Source organism: Athene noctua, chromosome Z (assembly GCF_965140245.1).
Source record: "Athene noctua chromosome Z, bAthNoc1.hap1.1, whole genome shotgun sequence".
In the NCBI taxonomy this organism is placed as follows: Eukaryota; Metazoa; Chordata; class Aves; order Strigiformes; family Strigidae; genus Athene; species Athene noctua.
Window position 1 is genome coordinate 153,287 of NC_134077.1, and position 24,473 is coordinate 177,759.

The 24,473-nt window shown below is 40.3% G+C and overlaps 1 protein-coding gene across 1 annotated transcript; it reads left to right on the plus strand.

Annotated features, from left to right (window-relative positions):
* Positions 1 to 143: 143 nt before the first annotated feature.
* On the plus strand, positions 144 to 22,876 carry LMAN1 (lectin, mannose binding 1). The gene is made up of 14 exons (XM_074932268.1): positions 144 to 415; positions 1,820 to 1,974; positions 2,064 to 2,171; positions 5,309 to 5,370; positions 6,078 to 6,177; positions 10,540 to 10,663; positions 11,034 to 11,092; positions 11,683 to 11,815; positions 13,452 to 13,645; positions 13,770 to 13,840; positions 17,316 to 17,469; positions 18,208 to 18,329; positions 19,851 to 19,919; positions 22,265 to 22,876. The coding sequence occupies exons 1-13, from the start codon at positions 202 to 204 to the stop codon at positions 19,885 to 19,887; spliced, it is 1,533 nt and encodes a 510-aa protein (XP_074788369.1). The 5' UTR covers positions 144 to 201; the 3' UTR covers positions 19,888 to 19,919; positions 22,265 to 22,876.
* The last annotated feature ends 1,597 nt before the right edge of the window (positions 22,877 to 24,473 follow it).

Sequence of the window (24,473 nt, forward strand, 5' to 3'; positions counted from 1 at the left end):
CCGCGTGGCCCCGGGCGGGGGCCGAGGCCCCGGCCCTAAGCCCGGCCCTAAGCCCGGCCCTAAGCCCGGCCCTAAGCCCGGCCCCAGGCCCGGCCCCAGGCCCGCCCAGCCCCGCCGCCCTGTCCTTTGCCCGGCCCCCGCGCTCGGCCAATCGGGCGGCGCCCTGTTGGCTGTGCCCGGCGGCCCGCAGCACGGGCCAAGATGGCGGCGCGCGCGCAGCGGGGAGGCCTGGCCGCGGCCCTCCTCGCCGGTGTCCTGCTCGCCTCCGGCTGCTGGCCGCTGGCCCTCGGGCAGGCGGCGGCGGAGGGCGCGGCGGCCGCTCAGCCGCACCGCCGCTTTGAGTACAAGTACAGCTTCAAGGGCCCGCACCTGGTGCAGGCGGATGGGACGGTGCCGTTCTGGGTGCACACGGGCAGTAAGTACCGGGCGGCGGGAGCGCGAGCGGGGCTGGGCCGCGCCATCTTCCTGCCCCGCGGCGGGCACGTCGTCCTCGTTACCTGAGGAAAAGGCGCGGGAGGCAGCGGCCGCAGGCCGTGGGGCTGAGGGGCGCGGTGGAGGTGGCCGCGGCCGGCGGGACTACCCGCCCTTGTCCGGTTCCGGGTCCGCCGAGGCTCTTGTGGGAGCCGAGAGGGAGAGGAGCCCGACTCGCCCCCCGCGCTTCCCGCCTCCGCCTGAGAGCCCGGCGCCCTCCGCGCCTGCGGGGCCACGTCCTGTGGATATCCAGGTAGCTCGCGCGGGCCGGAGGAGACCCTGTGGTAGAGGTAAAATGGAAACCCGCCCGTAACCCCCCGGCGCCTCCGGCGTGCGGTTCGGAGCTACCCGTGACCTTTCTCGCGATGTGGTAGCTCCGTGCTGTGAGGAGGTGGCTCGAGAGGTACGAAACTCGCTTTGTGGAGTGATGATGTGTCACTCGGTCAGCATGGAAGTCGGCCTCACGCCTGTGTGGTGTGCCAGAGACAGGCTGCCGTGCTCTCTATGGCTAGGAGTCCTGGGGAATTTCAGAATACAGAAGCTTGAAATGGAAACTTTACCTTGGCAAATATGATTTCATTGAACGTAGTTTATGCAATTTATGTATCCTCTGCAGTATGGGTTAAGCATTTGGTTGCACTCAAAAAGGTGTACAGTCTGCTGTAAGGCTTCCCCCTTAATGATATTTATTGTGCATAAGGTTCTACCTTAGTATAGTTTCTCTGTAGTAAATTCTGCTGTGGGTTTTTTTTTTTTTTGGCAGTGTTTAGATTATATTGGTTAATTCGTGAGTGATAATTTTGGTTTCTTGACATTATGCTACATGTGACATGAAGGAAGCTGTATATAGCTGAGCTTTTTTCCTGCTTTTTGAAGCAGATAATAAAAATAAAAGTTACTTAGCAACAAGTGAATGCATCCCCTTTTAAACCATTAAATAGAAAATTTAAACATTTGTTTTTAAAAAGCAGAACAGAAATCTGTGATTTGTGAAAAGTTATGTGGGATACAGCAAAAAGCTAAACCTGATTTAAAAAAAAAATAATTAATACGTATCTTAATAGCAAGACCAGTGTTCTATTAAGTTGTGGTCCCAAAAGAAAGGGGATTAAGTCTTCTGTAAAGCAGTAGTAATTGAGTTGTTGAAAGTAAAAGTATAGGGGTTTGGTTTTTTTTTCCCCCCCCCCTTCCAAGTGGTTGAGTACTCCATTAAAAATTTATTTTGAAAACTGCTCTCTAGTTGAGTAGGCCAGAAAATTTTGTGGCTTTAGAAGATTTGTTAATTGGCTAGTTAAGCACTTGAAATACTTTTTTTCATATATTCAGTGTTGTTTCCTTTCCTTTCTAGATGCCATACCAAGTGCAGATCAGATTCGTATAACAACATCCTTGAAAAGCCAGAGAGGGTCGGTGTGGACAAAAAACAAGTCAATATTTGAATATTGGGAAGTCGAAGTGACCTTCCGAGTTACAGGAAGAGGCCGCATTGGAGCTGATGGATTGGTATTAAGAATTTTATCTAACTGAAAACAAATAGACAGGCTTTAAAAAGTGAATCTTGACTTACCACTCTTAATTTCTTTCTGTCCTAGGCAATCTGGTTTACAGAAGAACAAGGCTTGGAAGGTCCTGTTTTTGGGGCAGCTGATAAATGGAACGGTGTTGGAATTTTCTTTGATTCCTTTGACAACGATGGAAAGGTTAGTTGGAAGCAAACTCTTCTAGAAAATATTATAAATTAATTCCCTGCCTGTTTTGTACATATAACTCCAGAAAAAAAAAAGTTATTTTCCTACTCTCACCTCTTCACTTCAAAGGGATAAATTAAAATAGTTAAGTTTCCCTTATAGAATTTTTACTGCTTTTTCCCACTTCTTTTTTTTTAAGCTTGAAAGTTGAACATTAACACATAATGAATCTCCACTGAACATTGGTTCAAGTGTTAGGTTTGGAGAGAGAATACCATGTACATACATACAAGCTAAAATTTGGAATGACCATGCACAGTTTGAATGTTGCTATGTCTGAAGATGGGTGATTTTGGAAGAGGCATGTTGTACCAAAATATGACACTCTGGAAACACGAATTTCTATGTCTGTCTTCAGAGATGCTCTTTTTCTTGGAACAAATCTGCCTTTAATTCAGCAGCAAAAATTCTGTAGCAGATGGAGGTGACAGTTGCTGTTTTGAATTTCCACTTTTCCAGTCCAGAATGATCCTGGGAAACTTTAATAATACATAGTAGGTTGGCTTTGCTTTTTTGGCTTTTCCTGCACTTGCTTTTAGATGTTTTTAGGTGTATTTTTGTAGGTGTAAAAGCTTTTTTCCTACAGATGGCTTTTGGTCTTTTCTGATCTTCAAAGACAAGACATAAGAGTGTTGCTCAACTTACTAAAAATTTTTGAGTCTTTTTTTTTTTTCCTTATTTTTCTGACTTATGACATGAATATGGACACTGGTGTAGTTTAGCTGGCTGAAGATGCCAAATTTACCAAAAGTTGCATGTAGAACAACACTGTTTGCCAGAACTTTGATAGCACTGGGATGCTGATCATAAGTTTAGTCAGTGTGGTGTGAAACCCTTTTTTAGAAAGTGATGATGTGTCACTTGTAGTCAAAACAAAAGTCTTCGTCATGCCTGTATTGGTCTGACGCATCTTAAAATACTGGAGTTTGTAAGACTTTTTCTAATGACAACCTGTTACCTTCCTCAGTCCCAGTATGGAGAAATTCTTGTTGCTGTTTCAGTGTGTTGGTGCTGTAACTGATCCTCCGCCTAGTATGTTGGCATCCAGAAGTAGACTCCATCTAGTACTGCCAACTCAAAAGCACCCTGCATATGGTGCTGGTTTAAAAACTGCAAAGCCTTTTTCCTCTTCCTTCCAAGGTTCTAGGCTATACTAGAGTTGAATTTTTGTTTCTCTTTAGAAGTAGTGACGAGCTTTTTAAAAAGAGAAACACAGTTTCATAGCTCTGAACACCTGAAATTGTGAGAACCACACTGAATGTCACAAGGATTTATAGCTCATCTTTGCTGTGACCTTTGGAGGCAAAACCCAGAAGTTACTTGGCACTCTGGATTCTCTGCTACTTTTGAAGTTCTTGTATGGCTTGTGTCCAGACATGATCCCCAGCAGAAATTGGGCCGCCCATCAACCGTTAGCATTGGATACTTTTGTTAGTACCTGTCTGCTGTACTCTAAAGTAGATTGGACTTGGTTTGCACTCATGAATGCTTTGAAGTGGAACTGTTTGCACACACTTCGTGCAGAATGCATGCAAGTGTGCTCTGAAATATTTCACTATTACTGCTGTTAAACTGACATAAGTAGTAAGAAGGTGACACTGAAGTATTCCCGTGGTACTGAGGAGGTAATACTGATGTTGAAACAATTAAACTAACCAAATCCCATACTGAGAAGTGGAAACACTGGTGTATTTCTGTATACCAGTTTACCATTCCGTTGTTGTCACAATCTGTGATGAAGGAAAAGAAACATAGTTTGGCTGTAGTGTTTCTCTGAAGACAAAGGACCCACCCTACCCCACCACTGTAAATTGAGAAGGACATTATTTGTTGAATTTTTGAAGTATGAGTCTTGTTTTCTTAAGAGCTGGCAATCTGTCTAGTGGGTCAGTGTATTCCTTTATGTCATGGTTTAACCCTGGTAGGCAGCTAAGCACCACACAGCTGCTTCCTCACTCCTCCCTATTAGCATGGGGGAGAAAATCAGAAGGGTAAATGAGAAAAATTGTGGGTTGAGATAGGACAGTTTAATAAGTAAAGCAAAAGCTGCATGCTCAAGCAAAACAAAACAGAGAATTAATTTACTACATCCCATTGCGAGGCAGGTAGGTGTTCAGCTGTCTCCAGGACAGCAGGGCTTCATCATTCATAACAATGACTTGGGAAGACAAATGCCATCATTCTGAATGTCCCCCTCCTTCCTCCCCTCCCAGCTGCTATTGCTGAACGTGACACCATATGATCTGGGATATCCCTTGGTCAGTCGGGGTCAGCTGTCCCAGCTGTGTCCCCTCACAACTCCTTGTGGACCAAAACTGTCACAGTGTTACCCACACTGTTTTCATCATAAATCCAAAACAAAGCCCCCTAAAATGTACCGTGAAGAAATCTAACTCTGTCCTAGCCAAAACCAGTACACTTTAGATGATGAATTGAAATGTTGAGGGGCGTAACTCTGAAATCTTGTGCTGTTGTAAAAGCTGGAGTTTGCTTCGTAAACTCCTGGAGGCAACCAGAGTAGCACTGTAAATCTGTTCTGCCATTATCATTTCAGCTTGTTCTCATCCTCTAGCAATTTAAACAACTGGGGGTGTGTTTAACAGACTTTGTTTAGTCTCTGACAGATAGCTCCTGAGGCTTTTCCAATGACTGTGATAAGGTCATAAGGCAGCATAGTGTCTGGGTGTTTTTCCCCGTGTTACGTGGCCAAAGATGGATGTATTAAGTCATGTATTAGTTTGAAGATCTGTATCTTCACTATGTATACATTTCTCCTATCTGCGAGTAATTTGTTATGTTAATTGGTAATTACGATAATTGGAAGTATATCCAAGAACTTAATTTATGTGGGTTTTTTCACCCTAACTATGCAAAGAATGTGGCAGCCTGTTGCAAAACATGCAGCACAACACAGTGCTACTCGGTCGTTTTGCTTATGTAGTCCTGAAGTGCAGAAAAAATAAAAACATCTGTGGTGTATCTGTAGTGTAGTGACTTCAGGTGCTTTATCACAGAAGGGCTATCAGTGGTGTTACTTATGCTTCATTTTGAATTAAACTATCCCATTTGTTTGTGATTTCTTTTTCTAGAAAAACAATCCTGGAGTGGTTGTGGTAGGCAACAACGGAAAACTTCTGTATGACCATCAGAAGTAAGTTTATTTTCAGTGTTAATGATGAACGTTTGCTTTTGAATGATGTGTTATATGAAACTCTTTAAGAAACATTATAAAGGTTTATTTCATATGAAGCTTTCTTGTTTCCTTTACATTTGAGTTTTTCTATCTGTTAAAACACTGCTTTGGCAGTAAGAGCGCAGAAATTGGTAACTGATGGATATTTAAATGGCATATGTCCTTTGGGATGGGTGAACTCAGATAAATGGAGGTACAGACTTTTCATTGCTTATGGGTATCTTCCACACAGCTGATCACTGACAGAAGTGACTAACTGAAAGCTAATTGCCTGTTACTAAAATTAATTGGTTTAATTTTGATTTCTGATTGTTTATTGTCAACAGCACAATTGACATTTTGGATTCTCTGAGAAGAGAGGTGTCTAGCTTAGTTGGTGCAGTCCAGACTAGTTTATTTTCATCTCAGTTCACAGGTATGGGAATATGTCTCAGAAGCAAACAGATTTCCCCGTTACTGCATTCTATCTATATTGTGTCCTGTGTAAAGCACGTAGTACTGGTGATCCCAGACTTCAGAAAAGCTCAGTGCAGTTGTGGGACAGCTTTTGAAAAACTTGCATATTGAAAAATTATCATGATGTTGCTTAGTGATACATTGATGCTTTTCTGTCTTAGCTGATAAATCATAAGATATAGTTTTATGCAAGTTGTCTTCTTGCATAGTGATGGTTCCACGCAAGCATTGGCATCCTGTCAGAGGGACTTTCGTAACAAGCCCTATCCTGTTCGAGTAAAGATAACGTACTATCAAAAAACACTGACTGTAAGTACTCTGAAATAATACAATTACTCATGTTTCTCAGCTTTTGAAGTGTGAGAGTGTTGCAACTGTGTGAAAACCCAAAGACCCCATATGTTAATTCCAGTATTCTTGAAAATGTTGAGCTCTGTAGCAGAGGTGCAGTATGTTCGAATGCTAGACGAGTTCTTTTAGCTCCATTAGTGTATCTGTAGTTTTCTGAGCTAATTTGGCAGGTATTATTGATTTTTCTGATGTTACTGAGGAGTCAGTCATGCTAACACCCTCACATGTGTTCATACCCTTCTGTTGCTGTTGACTTGCCTGTAGAGGTGTCCCAAAGCCAGCATCTGTTCCTCAACTTCCAAGCGGTTGAGCAGCTCCTTAATTTGAACGCTATTTCTCAAGCTGATCTGAAAGCTTCAGAGGGGTTTGTAGCCAACTGTAAGAGGTTCTTGAAATGTGACTAAAAAAATTGAAGCTTGCTTTTTGACAGTAGATTTAAATTTGCTAATTGAAGCTTCCCACTTCCAAGAAATAGTAGGGCTTTAAAGCAGATAGAAAACCCCTGGTATAAGGGAGTCTTCGAGACTTAAATGCTATTCCGATGATTGTGAATCCCTTCTAGATATGGAGAGAAAAATACTCGTGGTGCTGGGTTGCAGCAACTATGAAGTGTGTGTTTCTTGGCTTCTGATTTCTTCTGAAAAGGTGCTATTCATAGGTATTAGCCATAAAACACACAGCTGTTATTTTGTAGTAAAAGTTTCTCTAAAAGTAAACATGAATTACACCTAAAAGGGTGGACCTTGTACTGTGTTGTAATGGTAAAAGCTATGTTACTCCTAAATGAAAATCAAATTTCAGACTCCAAGGCTTCTCTCTTTTTGAATGTACCTGATCCCTGACGCCTTATCTAGGAACTCCTTTGGCCCAAATGCTGCTAACCTTAGCAGTTCTGCAAATGCATTTGAGGAGGAAGAGAGAATTTCTCTAAGCTTAGAATCAACCTAAGAACAGAAAGGGATGAGTCTTCTAGATCAGGCCAACAATTTGTGTTACCCAGAATGTTATTGGCTATCTTCTGATAGACTGGCCTTTAGGGATGCCTGAGTCGGGAGTTTCTTGAACCAGGGGTGATGATATTATGGCATGATCAGTTTTAGAATAGAATAATTCAATTGGGAAGGGACCTACAACAATCATCTCGTCCAACTCCTGAGCCCTCCGGGGCTGACCAAAAGTTAAAGCCTGTTGTTAAGGGCATTGTCCAAACACGGACAGGCCTGGGGCAGCGACCCCCTCTCCAGGAAGCCTGTTCCAGGGTTTGACCACCTCTGGGGGAAGAAATGCTTCCTCACGTCCAGTCTGAATCTGCCCAGGCACAGCTCTGAACTATTCCCATGTGTCCTATTGCTGGATACCAGGGAGAAGAGCTCAGCACCTCCTTCTCCATGTGCCCTCCTCAGGAAGCTGTGGAGAGCAACAAGGTCACCCCTCAGCTTCCTTTTCTCCAAACGAGACAAGCCCGGAGTCCTTGGCTGCTCCTCACAGGACCTGCCTTCCAGCCCTCTCACCAGATTTGTTACCCTTCTTTGCATTTAAGTACACATTCAAGTACCTTAACATCCTTTTTAAAATTGTGGGGCCCACAGTACTCAACATGAGGCCATGTCAGTGCAAGATACAGTGGGATAATCACTTCTCTTGACCAGCTGCTCGTGCTGTGTTTAACATTCCCCGGGATGCTGTTTGCCCTCTTGGCTGTCAGGGCGCACTGCTGACTCAGTCGAGCCTGCCGTCACCAGCACCCCCAGATCCCTCTCTGCAGGGCTGCTCCCCAGCCACTTCTCTCCCAATTTATACTTGTGCCCAGTGTCACTCTGTCCCAGGTGCAGAATCCAACGTTTGTTCTTGTTAAATTTCATGCCACTGATGATTTCTCAATGCTCCAATCTATCTGTATCTGTCTGCAAGGCCTCTTGTCCCCTGAGTCAACAACACCTCCCAGTTCAGTATCTTCAGTAAACTTACAAAGTGTGTGTTCAACTCCTGCTTCCAGATCATTGATAAAAATGTTGAATAGCCCTGGCCCTAGAGTTGAGCCCTGAGGAGCACTGCTGGTGTTGGGTCGCCAGCCAGATGTAGCCCCATTCACTGCAGTGTGTTGAGCGCTGCTCTCCAGTCAGTTCTTCACCCGGTGCACCATGAACCTGCTCATCTCGCAGCTGGATGGCTTGTCCAGGATTCTGTGAGGGACAGTATTAAAAGCCTTACTGAAATCCAGAAGAACTATATCCACCACCTTCCATACCTACACTAGGTGGATGACCTTGTCGTAAGATATCATGTTACTTAGACTGGACTTTCCCTTCATGAGCCCTGTCTGTGCCTGATGATTGCATTGTTCTTTAGACGCCTTTTAATAGCACTCAGTATGATCTTCATAATTTTTGCAGGCACTGAGGTTAGACTAACAGGTCTGTAGTTTCCTACATCTTTCCTCATGCCCTTGTAAATTGGAATAACGCTGGCTAGCTTCCAGTCAGCAGGGACCTCCCCAGACTCCTAAGACGTTTGGTAGATGATTGGGAGGGTTCCTGCTGTAACATCTGCCAGCTCCTTCAGTACTCTGGGATGAATCCCATCCAGCCCTGTGGACTTAGAAACATTCAGCTCTTACAGCTGCTCACTTAGAGTTTCTGTGTCCGCAAATGGAAAGTCACTGCTTCCACAGCTATGGTCCTCCAACTTGGAGGACCAGGCAGCACAAGGTCTGTCAGTATTAGTACAGACTAAGGCAAAAGAAGAGTTGAATGCTTCCATCTTTTCTTCATCCCTATTTGTCAGGTGGCCATTTTCAACAAGTACTGGTCCAGTGTTTTCCTTGGACCTCCTCTTGCTATTAACATACTTTAAAAAGCCTTTCTTGTTGTCTGACACAACACTGGCTGATTTCAACCCTTGTGGAGTTTTGGCCTTTTGTGTCTTCCTGCGTATGCAAACCACGGCTCTGTAATCTTCCTGCAAAGCCTGACTTTGCTTCCAGAGATCATACAATTTCTTTTTACTCTTGAGTTCCAAGAGGGTTCCGTGTTCAGCCAAGCTGGTTGCCTGCCCCAGTTGCTTGACTTTTGATGCAGTGGGATTGCCTGCTCCTGTGCATGATTCTTAACAAGAAAAAAAAAGAAGAAAAAAAAAATGGTGGTTCCATGGACCCCAAGCCCTCAAAAGCAGTTTCTCAGGGGACACTCCTAACTTGCTCTCTGGGTATCTTAAAGTTTGCTGTCTTGAAATCCAGGGCAGGAATCCTGATGACCTTTTTTTCTCATTACACTGAATATTTTAAACTACCATTTCATGATCACTATGGCTAAGGCAGCCACCTACCGTCACACTTCCCACGCGCCTGCCTCTACTCACAAACAAGTCTAGGGGGGCATCTTTCCTAGTTGATTCACCTGAGTACTTGTGATGAGAAATTATCTTCATCTTCAGGGATTTCCCAGACTTGCTTGTCACAGCAGTATAGCATTCCCAGTTGATATCTGGGAGGTTGAAATCTCCCACAGACACAAGGACTACTGATCCAGAGATTTCTCCTAATGGCTTATAGAATAGCTCATAGGTGCTCTCATCCTGGCTGAGTGATCAGTCGTGGATGCCCACAATGACATCTGCTTTGTTTTCCATCCCCCTAATCGTCACCCAGAGGCTCTCAACCACATCACCCCTAACTGTAAGGGCCGTGCCGAGACACCTCTTCACTACCACCTTGCCTGCGCTGCCTCTTCTGAACAGCCCGTAGTCCTCCATCCCAGTGCTCCAGCTGGGGGACTCCTTTCACAATGCCAGTGACATCATAGCTCTGGGAATGGACCAGCGTTTCCTGTCCTGTTTCTTGTACAGTGCGTTGATGTGCAAGCATTCCGCATGTGCTCCCAAACCCTCAGTGCTCCCTGGAGCTGGAAAATGGTCCCATTAGCACCCTCAGGCAGTGGCGTGCCATCCCTTGGCTTACCTTCCCCTCTCCTAAAGGTATCCCTTTCCCCCATGTGCTAATTTGTCTTGCTGCTTCTTATAACTGAAATGGATCCATTTTTATACGTGTCTGAATTATATGCAGTATGTTCTCTTACGTGATGAATAGAAAATGTTGAATTTTGTTCATGCTGAACTTTGAATCGGGCCTTTTTTTCCTTTTTAAAATAGAAAGCTTATGCATTTTCTTTGTAAAAAATGTCTTTCAGAAAATAAATAGGTTTTGGTTTCTGGTATCAGCTGCTGAATTAACTGATAAGTTGTATTTGTGACCATTACCGTAAACTGACAAAACAATCGACACAAATAGATTTATATGGTAAAAAATTCTGTTTATCCTTTCAGGTTTTAATTAACAATGGCTTTACTCCGGATAAAGAAGACTATGAATTTTGTGCAAAAGTGGAAGATATGGTGTTGCCTTCACAAGGATATTTTGGAATATCTGCAGCAACAGGAGGACTTGCAGGTAGCAAATGTTAAAAATTCTGACAAATGGTGTGGGGACTTGCAGGGCTTGCAAGAGAGATGGTTTTTTTTTTTACCACTAGTGTTGATCCATTATCCCAATTTTTGACCATGATGATGTAATCCTCTCCCATTCCCAAATTATTGATATGCTCAGGTGTTCCCTGGCTAGAGCAGGACTTTCAGTTTGTTCCAACAGAGATGTTGCACGGTCTCATTCCCTGCTGTATAAACTTGTGAGAGGACTCTGTGTGGATGCTGTTGCCTCGAGATCCTTTGCAAGTGCAAGATTGATTTGGGAAGTACCAGGATTTGTAATGTGTAGCAGTAGCAATTAACAGTGGTTTTTTTGTTCTGTTTCTGGAATACAGATGATCATGATGTCCTGTCTTTTCTGACCTTCCAGTTGACGGAGCCTGGGAAGGAAGTAGTAAGCATCTTTATGTATAATTCATAGAACATGTTACTGTGTATGTTTTATATGTAGTACCAGATGATGGTATTTCCTCTGATGTCATTCTTGGCATCCCTGTTTCAGGATTTTGGCATGTAGCTGTGCTGTCATGTGTTTTAGAAAAATGAAACAAAAACTGTAATGTTTTTGTAATATTTTAATTAACGTTTTCAAGACCAGAATTGAAGCACACTGAATCAACAAAAATCATGATGTTAAATCAAAACATGCAGCAAAAATAAACTAAGTAGTACACTTTGTTTGGAAAGTAGACAAACAATCTGTTCTTGCTTTCAACTTTCCATATCTCTAGAACAGTTCTGTATTGCTAAACAGCATCTATCCTTGTAAAACTTGGTTTCATTTTAATCACAGAAAGTATGCATGTATTGGGAAAAAGCTATGGGTCTCCATAGGAATGTCCGGTTTCTCACTCCAACTTCATATATTAATGTGCTTCACGAATTATGTTACGTCTTCAATTCTGAAATCTGGAAAATAAGTTATATAGGAGTGGTGGAGAACATGAAAAAATCTTCCCCCCCCTCTTTGATAATGTTTTGAAGCCATTACCAGATGCAGAAATTCCTCAAAAAGATAAAGAGAAGTATCAAGAAGAGTTTGAACACTTTCAACAAGAATTGGATAAAAAGAAAGAAGAATTTCAAAAGGACCATCCTGATGTGCAAGGACAGCCAGGCAAGTTATTTGAGAGATTTAAATTTTTTTTTTCCAGTTGTCAAGGAAAATACTTTACGTTCTGGGATATTCAGAACTAAGATCTGATACTCTGACTGATCTTACTACGCTCTGACTGATTTTATTTACTTTCTTTAAGAATCGTTGGTCTTTTGTAAAGTGCTTTCTGAAATATCAAGTCCCTTTTGTCATGCCTGGACTGAGAACAAAACAAACGAACAGAAAGACAATGGGAACGATGAGACTCTGTATGGAACAGTAGAAAGGAGAGGAGGGCACGCATCCCTCTGTAAAGGGGTGGTTAAGGAAGCATGGCTGCCTTGGTTATTTGAAAATGTGTATGAAAGGTCATCTTTTTGGTTTGTTTCTGCACACTGATAACAAACTTTTTTTCCCATCTTGTTTTATGGATGGTTATGAAAGATGGGCTCGTGGATGTGCTGGAACATGTGTGTACTTGGAAAAGCTTTTTAATGCTTGCCTGGTATTGGACATGTCTTGAGTTCTGTCAGGTTCAGCACCTCAGCATTAGCTGGCATTCAGGGGTGGTGTCTGGGTTGCTAATAGCCACATTTCCAGCTTAGTTTTCTTAAAAACTGTGGCCTTTAATTTTGCATTTTAAGCTATTGATAAGAAACTGGCTGGGTAAGGGAGAATTGCCCTTTTCACTATTGACCCCATAAATCTGCGGCTCTCAGCAAGTATTGGTTTAAAGATATTTCAGACTGAACAGCATTTTCCCACTGATTTTTAAATGGTTTTTAATTTAGGAAAATTCTAATAATGACTCTTGCTCACTTTGAGTATTTAGTCAAAATCTTTGGCTTTGATGGGTGGGGGTTTTGTTTGTTTGCTTGAGTTGGGTTGTGGGAAGTTTCTTTGTTTTTTAGAGCTGGGCAGAAAATAATCTGCTTATTTGAATATATAATAAAGTGGTTATTTCTTATTTTTTTGGATTGAATAAGTTATGTTGGAACACACACATAACAGGAATGTACTTTGGGCATCTAGACCTGAGATTTCAGGTTGCCGTATTTTTTTTTTGCACAGTGATAAGTTATGACTGTTCTAAAGGCCCTATGCCACTTTATCTTCATCTGTGTTTTTGAAATATTGTCCAGACTTCCACTGATAAAAAACAGTAATCTTTTTGCCACGGTCTTTTGGAGTTCTTTCTGATGTTGAAGCTGCAGAGGAACTCCCTCAAAATGTGCAGTCACTTCTCTATTTCAGGCTGCTCTTTAAAGATACTTTGCCTAAAAAGGAGCTGTTACTTAATACCTGTAAGTCTCTTTAAAAGAGTACTTGGTAATACAGTATGAGTTTATGCAAAAAGATCTGCCTCCTGAGAATAACAGCATCCTGTTTCCATTTTATGTTGCACATTACCCCAGTATTGAAATAGGAACTTTTAAGGTGGTGTCTGGGTTTGAATGTGTGGTTATCTCTGTTCAGTTGTTCTGATCCCATTTGGGTATCCTTTGCCATGGCAATGACGATAAATAAACACCAGACATGTCAAATTATGGTAAAGTATATCCATGTGGAAAGTTTAAGGGTGCAAGAAAAAGGTTACAATGCAACTTATGAGGAATGCATATGTGTAAGAACTACCTGTGCTTTTTTTCCTTATCAGCGGATGATCTTTTTGAAACTGTAAGTGATCGTGAACTGAGGCAAATTTTTGAGGGGCAGAATCGAATTCACCTTGAAATCAAACAGCTTAATAGGCAATTGGACATGATTCTGGATGAGCAGAGGAGATACGTCTCCGCAGTCACAGATGAGATTGCTAAAAGAGGAGCTGGTTTTCCAGGTCAACAAGGACAGGTAAATAGAAGAAAAACCCAAACCACTGTGATTGGTAGCTCAGCTTAATTTCAGCAGCATAATCGATGTGCTTTTTCTAAGATACGTTGATCTTTTTCTCCCCCCTCACCCTCTCCCCCGCCAGGTTTCCCAGCAAGAGATTGAGACAGTTGTGAAAACTCAAGAAGAAGTCATTAGACAAGTAAATGAAATAAGGTAAATGCTTTCTAAATATTAGGGCTGTATTTTGAATTCTATATAATTTTCCACCTTTTAAATCCCTATTTATTATTTCAGTAGGATAATATTGACAAGCTTGAAATTTTTCTGTGTCGGTTCCTTAGTGATGACTCTGCATACATTTAATTTCTATAATAAAGTAAGTTCATGTCCCTAGGGTGGCTAAGCTTCCTAGTTTGCTTCTTTTTTTAATCATGAGATTCCACTTCAACTAGTAAGTCCAGTCCCTCTAAAAACAATCAATTTCTGCTAACGTGATAACCTGCTACCTCACGGAAACTTGTTGCTCTGACTTTGGAGTATTGATAACAACACGAGCATAAATGCCTTCGATTTTTATAGCTAGTGCGCTCCCAAAAAAAGGGTGTGTTTGGAGTATCTTGTAAATATACTTAGTCTACTTCTGATATAATGTTTACATGGGTTCGTTATTATATTATGAATAAAATATCTAATAGTATATGAGCTGTATTTGAGGTTTTGTTTAGTGTAAACCATCTGTAAAGGCACGTAAGTAATTCTGAGTAGTTCTGTACAAATTAAAAGTGTCTCTGCGTGTAATAAGGGTTGTTGAGACGTATTGCTTATTCTTCTAATGATTATTTTTGAGTTCACTTCCTCCTTCAATTTAGACATATCTTTTGGGTTTGTGTTTTTTCACTAATTCTGCTATGACTGCCTAAAGCTCATATATTGATTATTGCTTCATAGTAGTCTGTTAGTGTTACCGATTTAAAAAAAAGGAGAAAAACCATTCCTACAGTTGTGGGTTTTTTCCTGTATTAGTTCTAGGGCATCTCTTGTGATTTACCTAAGTAGGTCAGTTTTTTGTAGAATGAAGATTAGAAAGCTTCCATTTTTGCACTTGTTCTTCCACGAAAGCTTTCATGTTAATATTCTTGCAAGCAAATTAGATTTTCTTGTTAACATTGCCATTCTGCCCTTTCAGTGACTACTTACTGGGTATGAGTTTGTGTAACATCATCTTAATATTTTTCTTAGATTAAATAAATGTTTTATTTATAGCTAGAAATAAACAGTCCGCTGTTGCATTGCTGTTCATCCCAGAGGAAAAGGACTTACTGTCAAAGTAATTTTCTTGTCAAGATTTATGTATTTCTTAATCATCTGCTTACAGAAGAATCCTGCATGTTCATAGAAACTATCAGCATGGTATTGTTCATGCAGAAGTAAATGTGAATTAAATTTGTTACAGACCATGTCTATTTAGGGAAGTTACTTTGCTCTTAACAAACAGGGGAAGGTGGGTGTGCAGATTTTTATTAGTTACGTAGGGATGGTGGAATTAGGAGCGACACAATGAGTGTTCTAGCACTGGAAATAGTGGGGCAAGACAATGACATGGGTAGATAGAATTCCTATCAGCATTTGTTAGGCAGTGGTCACGGTGGTGGTGGCAAGGGTTTGCATAGGTTATTTAAGAAAAACATCTTCCACAGAAATTCTAAAGTATGTTATTATAACACAAATTCAAAGTACAGGTAAACATTTATCAATTTACTTGAAATAATCTATACCATGACAATATAAAAATACAAAATAATTTCTGGGTAATGTATATGCTAATTTAAGTTAGGAGAGATGAGGGGCTTTTTGCATTCATTTTGTGTGTATAAATTCCAAACCAGAACTGTAGAATGAGAGAAGTGAGAGCTGCTTTGATTGGTTTCGTTTGCAGTGGCTTACAGAAGCCAACAGCTGGTTTTTGGTAATTGCTTTTGGTAATTTTGTAATATTAAAAACAAGTTTATTGAGGTAAGGGTTGAGAATTTTGCAGAAATCATGGCTAACTCCATCTGGCCTAAAGTGTGGTACATTATCTGGAATAACTGGAAATGTAACTGTAGAGAGTAATTGATCTTCTAACGTGTGCTGGAAGTGGAATTGAGTTTTTTACAGTGATGACACAAAAGGGTGAATTGTCTTTTTGTTACTGAAAGTGAGAAGAAATTTTTTCTCGTTCTGTTGGAAGTATGCAGGATACTGGCAGTCTAGTATGTTAAGTTTATTTGTGTGTCAAAGTGGTATTTTTAAGAAAATCTGATAGTCTTCAGTTTGAAGAAAAGTATATATGTCTATGTTAAAGTGGTATGTCTGCAACTTGATATAATTGTGTGGATTAATGTGTGGCTTTGACTTAGTATGTAACTACTTCAAGTAGTTTAAACATGATGCATAGCTCTTACAATGGAGCGAGAGCTGCTGTAACGCTAATACAGCAAAAATCTATGCTTGCGATTTTTATGTCTGGAGAGCTTTCGTAGTGCATAACACAAATATGATTATATGTTGTTGTTGTCAGTTTACTCAAGGAATGGTATTCAAGCCAGGTTTTTTATTTTGTTTTTGTTTTGTTCTTATGTGAAATTTAAAATTGAAAGTGTTCAAGGCCAGGTTGGACAGGGCTTTGGGCAACCTGATCTAGTGAAAGATGTCCCTGCCCACAGCTGGGGGTTGAACCAGATGATCTCTAAAGGTCCCTTCCAACCCAGCTGTTCCATGATAAATTGCTGACCACTGTACAAAGAGTTAGGACTGCACCTGGAAGGCATCGAAGTAAGCTCTCATCTGAAAAAAAAATGTGAAGTTTTAAGTAAATTAAAAAGAAATCCAGATACATACATTTTTATTATTCTGTTAATAATGAAGAGATTAACATTCACATGATAAATATTATTTTCTTTAGCTGTGGAATAATCCTTTTTGCAATTGGAAGGAGACATGACAGCAGGGGAAAATTATATAAACATATTGATTAGAGATTAAGTATTTTTCTCTTATTGACTAGTTTACCTCAAACAGAATTAGTTATGGAACCTCAGCTTTTTATGGATTTAATTTTATTTGCTACAGAAGCAAAATTAATTCACATGAAGACCATGTTAAGTATTATGACAGTGCATATGGGGAATGAGTTTCTTGTATAAATGATAATCATGAAACAAGGATGTATCTAAATCTTTTCTTATCCCTAAAGCCTCTGCTTTATTTTTATTTCTTACATGACTGCTCTTATTTATTTATTTTTCAAACAGCTTTCAGTTTTCTTCAAAGATTGCATTAAACTCTGCTTATCCTGAAGCCTTGGCAAAAGCCTCAGATAAAGCACTTGTTCTAGACTTCCTTAGTCAGGCAAAGCAGATGTCTAGCAATATAATATTTGCCACATCTTGTTTTCAGCATGACTTTGGGAGATGGTGCACTGTATGAATTGAAACTATCTGCAAAATTAAGTATTTTTAAGAATCATGGTTTGAAGGAGTTGTTTCTTGATAGGTATTATTGGAAGCTAGAAAAAATGTTTTCTGCCTTTTGGGGCAACTATGTATTTCAAACTAATTATGATGGACTAAAAGGTGTCCAGGATAACTGCTTTTTGTAGAAAAGCTGTTGTGTACTGAAAGATGTTTTGTTCTTTGTCTTGTTTCAGAAATTCCATGGCTGATACTCTGAGGTTGATCAGTGGAGCACAACATCCTGGCTCTGCTGCAGGAGTCTATGAAACAACCCAGCACTTCAACGACATCAAAGAACACCTTCACGTCGTCAAGAGGGACATTGAGCATTTAGTACAACGAAATATGGTAAATGTGCTGATAGCGTAAAACATGACTGTAATACTTCTTTATGTGACTGTTAGTGAAAAGTTAGGATGAGCCAGCATGCAATTTACGGAGCAATTAATCCTTCATTAAGCTGCTTCGCTAAAACTGCACTGGCTTGACCCAACTGCATGATCTGTGTTTTGGTGAGAAGTTTTGAACAAAGATCATGATTTTTAGTCTGATTTCCTGTTGAAACAAGGTCAAGCAATTCGATTTTCTGGGTGCTTTTTTTTTGTATTTGTCCCTCTACTTAACAGCTCTATACAAAGGAGAATCTTCATTGCTTCTGCACAGAAGGGAGAGCTTTAATCAGAGGAAACTTGGGCAGGCTCCACTTAAAGTCTCTAAGTGTGAACGACGTCTGTGTTCACATTCAGGAGCACCTTAGTCTAGGCTAGGTAGCAATCAAGATGAATTAGTTTATAGTCCCAGAGAAGGTTCTTGATTTCTGGGTTAAATTACTGGAAGACTTATTCTTTCCCCTATAACCCTCAAATTAACATCAGTCAGTTTATGTAAGAAACATAAAAGTGAAAGGGGAAAGAGAGAGGGATTAAGATGATTTTTTTCAGAGTAGTGTCATTGCTGTCTGTTTTCTGGTTGCGTTCTGATTTTTAGGTCATACTGCAAAGACCTTGTTTTGTTTCTTACATAGAACAGTCTTTTGATGGCATGTCTTGTTTGCTCTTCTCAAACACTGTTTTTCTTGGGTTTTAGCCATCTAGTGAGAAATCAAAGTGCCCAGACTTGCCACCGTTTCCATCATGCTTATCTACAGTGCACTTCTTTATATTTGTAGCCGTGCAAACAGTGTTATTCATTGGTTATATCATGTATAGGTAAGTATATTTTTGTTTAAAGACAATAGGGCAAAGGGTTTTAGAACTTCTGACTGGAAGTGCAATTGCAATGGTATAATTGTGTTAATCTTCTTTAAAACAAGCAGTTGTTCAGGTTGGACGAGACCTTGGGAAGTTTCCAGTTCAACCTCTGGCTCAAAGCAGGGTTGACACTGAATTCAGACCAGGGTGCTTAGTGTTTAGACCAGTCATGTCTGGAAATCCTCCAAGACTGGAAAATATACCACTGTTATGGACCCCACTGGAAACTTAATTATCATAATGAAGTTTGTTTTATTCTCCCCCCACTCCCATGGTACATCTACTGGGAACCTGTTTCAATTTGACTGTTGTGTGTCTTTCTTAAAATGGGCATCTCTGTGAAGAAACTGTCCTTGTCTCCTCAATAACATCCTGTGGGTGTTTAGAAAGCTGCTGTTAGACCACCTGAAGCATTCTTTTGTCCAGGATGAACAAGGCCAGTTCCCACCCAAGTGCTTCAGCTCTTGACCACCATCCTTGTGGTCCTTGCTGGACTTACTGAGATTTATTAATATTTTAACAAAATCTGATGTGATTTCCCTCCCCCCCCCATGTACCTACGAGCTATTTATCCCATCTTTTTTTTCACCACTCTCCTACATAGGATACTGATAATGTACAGACTTCCTGACACCCTCCTGCCCCCAGCCCCACTAATTGGGATGTTTTCTCAGTTCTCTTCCTCCTTCTTGTAATGTCATAATGTTCAAATTATATTTGTGTTGGTGGAAAGGAAAACCTACTGAGAGTAAGGACTGACTTGCTTGGTAGTCCTCCCTCCTGCTTCTCACACACACTAATCAGAACAAGGAGTAGGGACCAAAATATCTGCATTGCTCTTCAAAGGGAAAATCCCGTTTGCTACCTCTGTGGAAGAGGAACTAGTATTAATATAAGACCAGTGCTGCCAATAGCACTAACTTTTATTGTGTCTGCTTCTCTGTGAAGTGGAGAGTGCGCGTTTCTTAGGTATGTCGTGTTATGCCATCAACTGGAAAGGTGGCTTCAAGACAGATGAGGAGCTGGTCCCCTCCAGTTCTTTTTGGTACCCTTGCAATTCTAGCATCTGTGTGTGGTTGATCCACAGTACCTGTATCCACTAAGAAAACAACTATGTTCTGTGCCAGAGGGAAAAGAAAATCCCATTTCAAGTAGATTCTTTCACTGCTTAGTAGCATGTGTTTCTTTTTCTATGATGATCTTTAAGCCAATCAGGTACTGAGAAGCTTTAGAAAATTTTAAAAATCAGTTCATATGTTCTTTCACAGTGTCTTGCTTCTGTCTAGAAGGTTTTGTTTCCTTCTGTGCCTGATGCAAAATTGAAACTACAGTGATGCTACCAGTGTCTGTAAATAGAAAAATTCCCTAAGACTATTGACAAGGAGTGGAATCTCTTAATCCCCAAGTAAATGAAATATTTAAGACAGTTACCTAGCTTTGTACTGTATTTAATGAATTCTTGTCTGCCTTTTCTTTCAGGAGTCAACAAGAAGCAGCAGCCAAAAAGTTCTTTTGATGACCTGTTCCTTTTGTGTGTACATAACAGCAGTATGTATGCACAGAAAACGATACACTTCTGTAAATGAGGGAAATTTTAGTGTTTGATATACTTCAATATTGTAAATTATTGAATTTTGTTAAAGAAAATGAGTTCTCATTTAAAATGTTAATGTTAAAGTTAAAAACAGACTGAGGAGCAGTGGGGCAAATGCTAGATAGGGTCTGCAGTCTTCCCCTATCTAGGTCTGTGTTCTCGGCTAATTTTCACAAATACTGGAAGGCAAGTGCTGTATTCCTCCTCTTTTGTTCATATTCCAGAGAAGGGAATTGGAACATCCAGGTTTGGTGGTTGTTCATAATGAGAATTGCAGATGGATGCTTTGTGCAGAAAGCTTGCCACTAAGTGTCCTGACATACCATTTTAAAAAAACAAAAAAAGCACCAAACAAACAAAAAACTTCACAAAAACCCCAACAAGCAAAAAAAAAAACCCAGTTACAGACCCCAAACAACTGTTCTTCTCTATTTTGGGAGAAGAGTAAAAACTTACTATAAATACTTCATTTCTTTACCACTCAGATTTAACAGTTTAATAATTATTTAGTTAATTCTAACTTCATGAAATACAAACGCTTTTTAGTATGTGGACACAAAGGTGGCCCTTTAACAGTCTGACTGTTGATACCTGATGTAAAAAACAAACTACACAGAACCAGCAAATAAAGGCTCATCTCCTTATTTTGGGTTTTTGTTTTAGGCAGTGAGAGAAAACATGATAAAGTAGTTTTCTTCAAGTATATCACGGGACTGATTTCTTTTTTGTAGTTTCAAGTCTGTAATTTTGTTTGGAGATTTGTGGAACTTTTTCAGCAAAGATATCATTGCTTTATACCTCTTAATCTGATTTTATTAGGGATGTGTTTAGCATATGAATATGTCTTTACTTTTACAAAGCTGTCTTGTCTTTCATGTATCAAATACAGATGCCTTGATTTAAATCTTGTCATGGCAAGTATTCTAAACTACAGGTATTGAGTGTTAACCTGTTTCTCACAAGCTGTTGCTTCAGACATGTTTGTTAATCCAGCAGCTATTGTAGAACCAGTATTGTGTGTCAATTCCTGCTTTAATATCAAAAGCATGAGGCTGAACATGTGTTTTTGATACTGCTTATCAGGTGAGCATTTGCTTCAGGAAGGAAACAAAGCAGATAGCCCAAATTAGGAATGTGAAATGAATTCATTTTGCCTTGTTTACATATCTGTGATAACTTTGTCCTTGAGTTGTGTGTAGAGTTAAAATAGGGAGTTTTGTTTGTTTTGTTCAAATTCTATAAAATACACAAATGCATCAGGATATTTCACTTCTAATTATTAATCTGTTTGTCTGAATCTGCAAAAAATTATCTGGAATCTAGCGTACTACTACTGCATTCCTACAATCTACTCCCTTGGAGTGCAACACATGCTGCCAAATTCACTGTAATGAAGAACACTTCAGTATTGTGCCTGTCAGTTTGGAGAAATGATAAATCTATGCAATATATTTTGTAACTTAAAATACAGTGTCCAAAAAGTGGATGCCTGTGCTATACCAATAAAATTACATTGCCTACACACCTATTTACATAGCTACAGTATGTAGTATACTGTAGGTGGTAGAGCTTTGTAGATTCATTTCTAAATTTGAGAAGATTTTGCTGTACTAATTGGAGAAACTACTGCCTCAAGCTAACCTTGCTAGATAAATAGTGTAAATCAATGAACAAAACCTTTTCACATAAGCCAGAATAACATGTAGGAATTTATCTATTCAGTTCTTTCAACACCAGCAAATATGTACAGGTGCCTTGAGTCTAAGCTGTTACAACCCTGACTCTTCAAACTAAATGTATTTTCTTAAATTGTTCTGAAAATGTACAGTGATGTTCCTTTCAATTGCAAGCCTGCCTTCATGAGTGTGACACCTAAACAGAACTCGCCTCTCTCACTGCAGGGTTTGAAAGACCCTTTATGCAGAAAGGCTAGCAATTGTATTTTGATAAGTAGGTGCATGTATCTGGCATAATGAGGGACAGCTCTTAGCGTAGCAGTCGGAGGAAGCCTGTATATTTTGTTACTGTGAATTTACCCAACCATAACTTTGTTTAAAAGCTGGAGCAGACCATGCTTTTTGTGTCTTTTCTTAGAAAGAAGAGAAGGCTGGGGATGGTGTCTAGGGGAAAACTTGAACCTACAATTGTGTCTTCAGTGTGAGGCTCAGCTTGTGTGTTTGTGCTGCTAATAGATCTGACACATCCCATGTGCAACTAGGAAACTTTTGTTTTGGGGAGCAAAAGGTCTAAAGCATAACACCCAAAAAGTGATAACTTTACTTCATGCTTCATTTCACAGTCATCTCTCCTTGGAACTTCCATAATTGCCTCGTCACTCAATGGATCAAAGGAAAGCTCCCAGCTGCCCAGCTCAAATTTTGTCCTGTCTGTTCTTGAGGTGATAGCAACAAATTTGGACTTTAAGAATATTTGTCAGTCAATATAGCTTCCTCTTATGGGTGGCTCATAGAAGTTTCTTTCAACACTGATACTGTGTTTGATTCTTATCAAGTAAGATTTCAGGAGTAGGATGAGAAGACATCTTGGAATCCAGTTTGACAATACGGGGGAGAACAAATTTAATAATTGTATTTGGAGTGTGGATGATAAGTAGCAAATACTTGGCCGTGACAAGAGAATCTCATCGTACTGGTCAGTATATCAAATACATGGTCACACCTGAATCCTTCAAAAGTAAGATTCACAATATTGTTTGTAAATTACCTAACTTCCTATGTGAAGAAAATCTGACATTTATCAGTGCATCAATTCCTGTAATACTGAAGACTGTCTACTGGTTTTTTTTAAGCCCAAACAGCTGACATTTTCATGTTTGTTTCTGACTAATGTAAGTTGACACTTGGAGTTCAGAAATAACCTTGTTTGAATAAAGATGCATATTTTTAGTAAACTTTTTTGTTTTAATTTGGTGCATGTGCATGAAATCCAAGCAAGTGTATTTGAAGCATTCTTTGCCCTCTTGTTCAGAGAGTTTGAACGCTTTGAGATCCGTGTGCAGTCCTGCCTGACACTGGAGAGTTAAGGGCACTTGGAGGTTGAGGCTTGGCCTGTGTTGGGGACAGATGGCTGCCCCACTTAGCAGAATGTGCTGCATCCAGCCCTGGTTCATTCTGTGTGAGGGGATTATCTCCTCTCTGCAGCAGTCTAATGCAAGAGGGACTAACCTGAAAGTAAGATTCGTTCAAAAGCTTGTGTTAAGAGTATCTGACTTGCCTTGAGTGTCAGACACTTGGGGTCAAATGTGAAGTAGTATGTCAACTTCTAAGTCTCTTAACAGCAAATCAAGTTGCTTGCTGGCTGCTTAGAGTATACAAAGTACCTCATTTTTGTGAGTTGAAGATTGCTTACATCTCTGAAGGTCTTTCTTCAGATTCTCCATGCTGGGTGCTCTGCTCCTGTTTGTTGGAAAACAACATGCCTACCCAAAACAAGTCAGTCTGTGTCTCCTTGGTTTTTGTTTGTGGTTTTTTGTTGGTTTTTTGTTTGTTTGTTTGGGTTTTTTTTTATTTTTGTTTGGTTTTTTACTGTTCTATTCAGTAAACTGTGTGTGTCTCTGGTAACCTCCCACAGGAAGAGTAAAAAGTCCTTCACTGGCCATCATTTTGCCCCAGCAAGGAGTAATTTCTCCAATAGGTGGAGGAGAGGAATCTTTAATTGAATCTATTTAGTCTGAGAAGACCTTAGAATATTTATTTCTCTCTTTATGTGCATGTGATCTGATGTTCCAACTTACATAAAAGGTGACATCCCCTTTTAGAGGGATGAAGTGGGGGAAGAGTCTTGGTCCTTTCAGAGAACACTTGGATACTACTGAAACGTGGTTGGAGTTGTCTGCTGTGACTGTGTTTGGGAACACAGTCTGTGGAAGAGGCTGGAAGCCAGGATGCTTGCTTGTCTATGGCATTTCTGTGCTGGCCTCCCTGTGAGGCTTTTAGATTTTGCTCTTTGATTTGCCTGTTGTGGGGCTGGAGATGCCTGCATTCTTTGGGTATGGAACACAGGCTTTTTTCACATCGCCCAGCTCCATCAGATAAAACAGGAACTGGTTTAGTTTTCATTTTACTTAAGCTAGAGGGAAAGGACTTGTTTTAAAGCAGAGGAAGTGGCAACATGAGTACTTAATTAGCAGCTGTCCATATGTTTTCATTAAGCCTGTGATCCCTGTAATCAACAACAAGCAGTAAGTGTTTTGTAACTTCAATATAGGCTAGTAGTGAAAGCACCTGCCAGGAATGGGAGTTATTCTGGAGGTATTGGTCCTTGTTGACAGCCAAGGCAGCTACTTAAAACTTGATAATTTAGGTGCTCTGTAAGCAATTGGTTCCTTGTCAGTCTGACTGTTTATTCATTATTTCTGTACACAGATTTGTGATAGATATCTAAACCCACACTGAAGTGAGCAATTTGCTAGAGAGTTATGCAGTGTCTTCCAAAGTTTCATCACTTCTCCTTTGTGTTTCTCAGCAGTTTCCAGTGCCAGTAGGGCC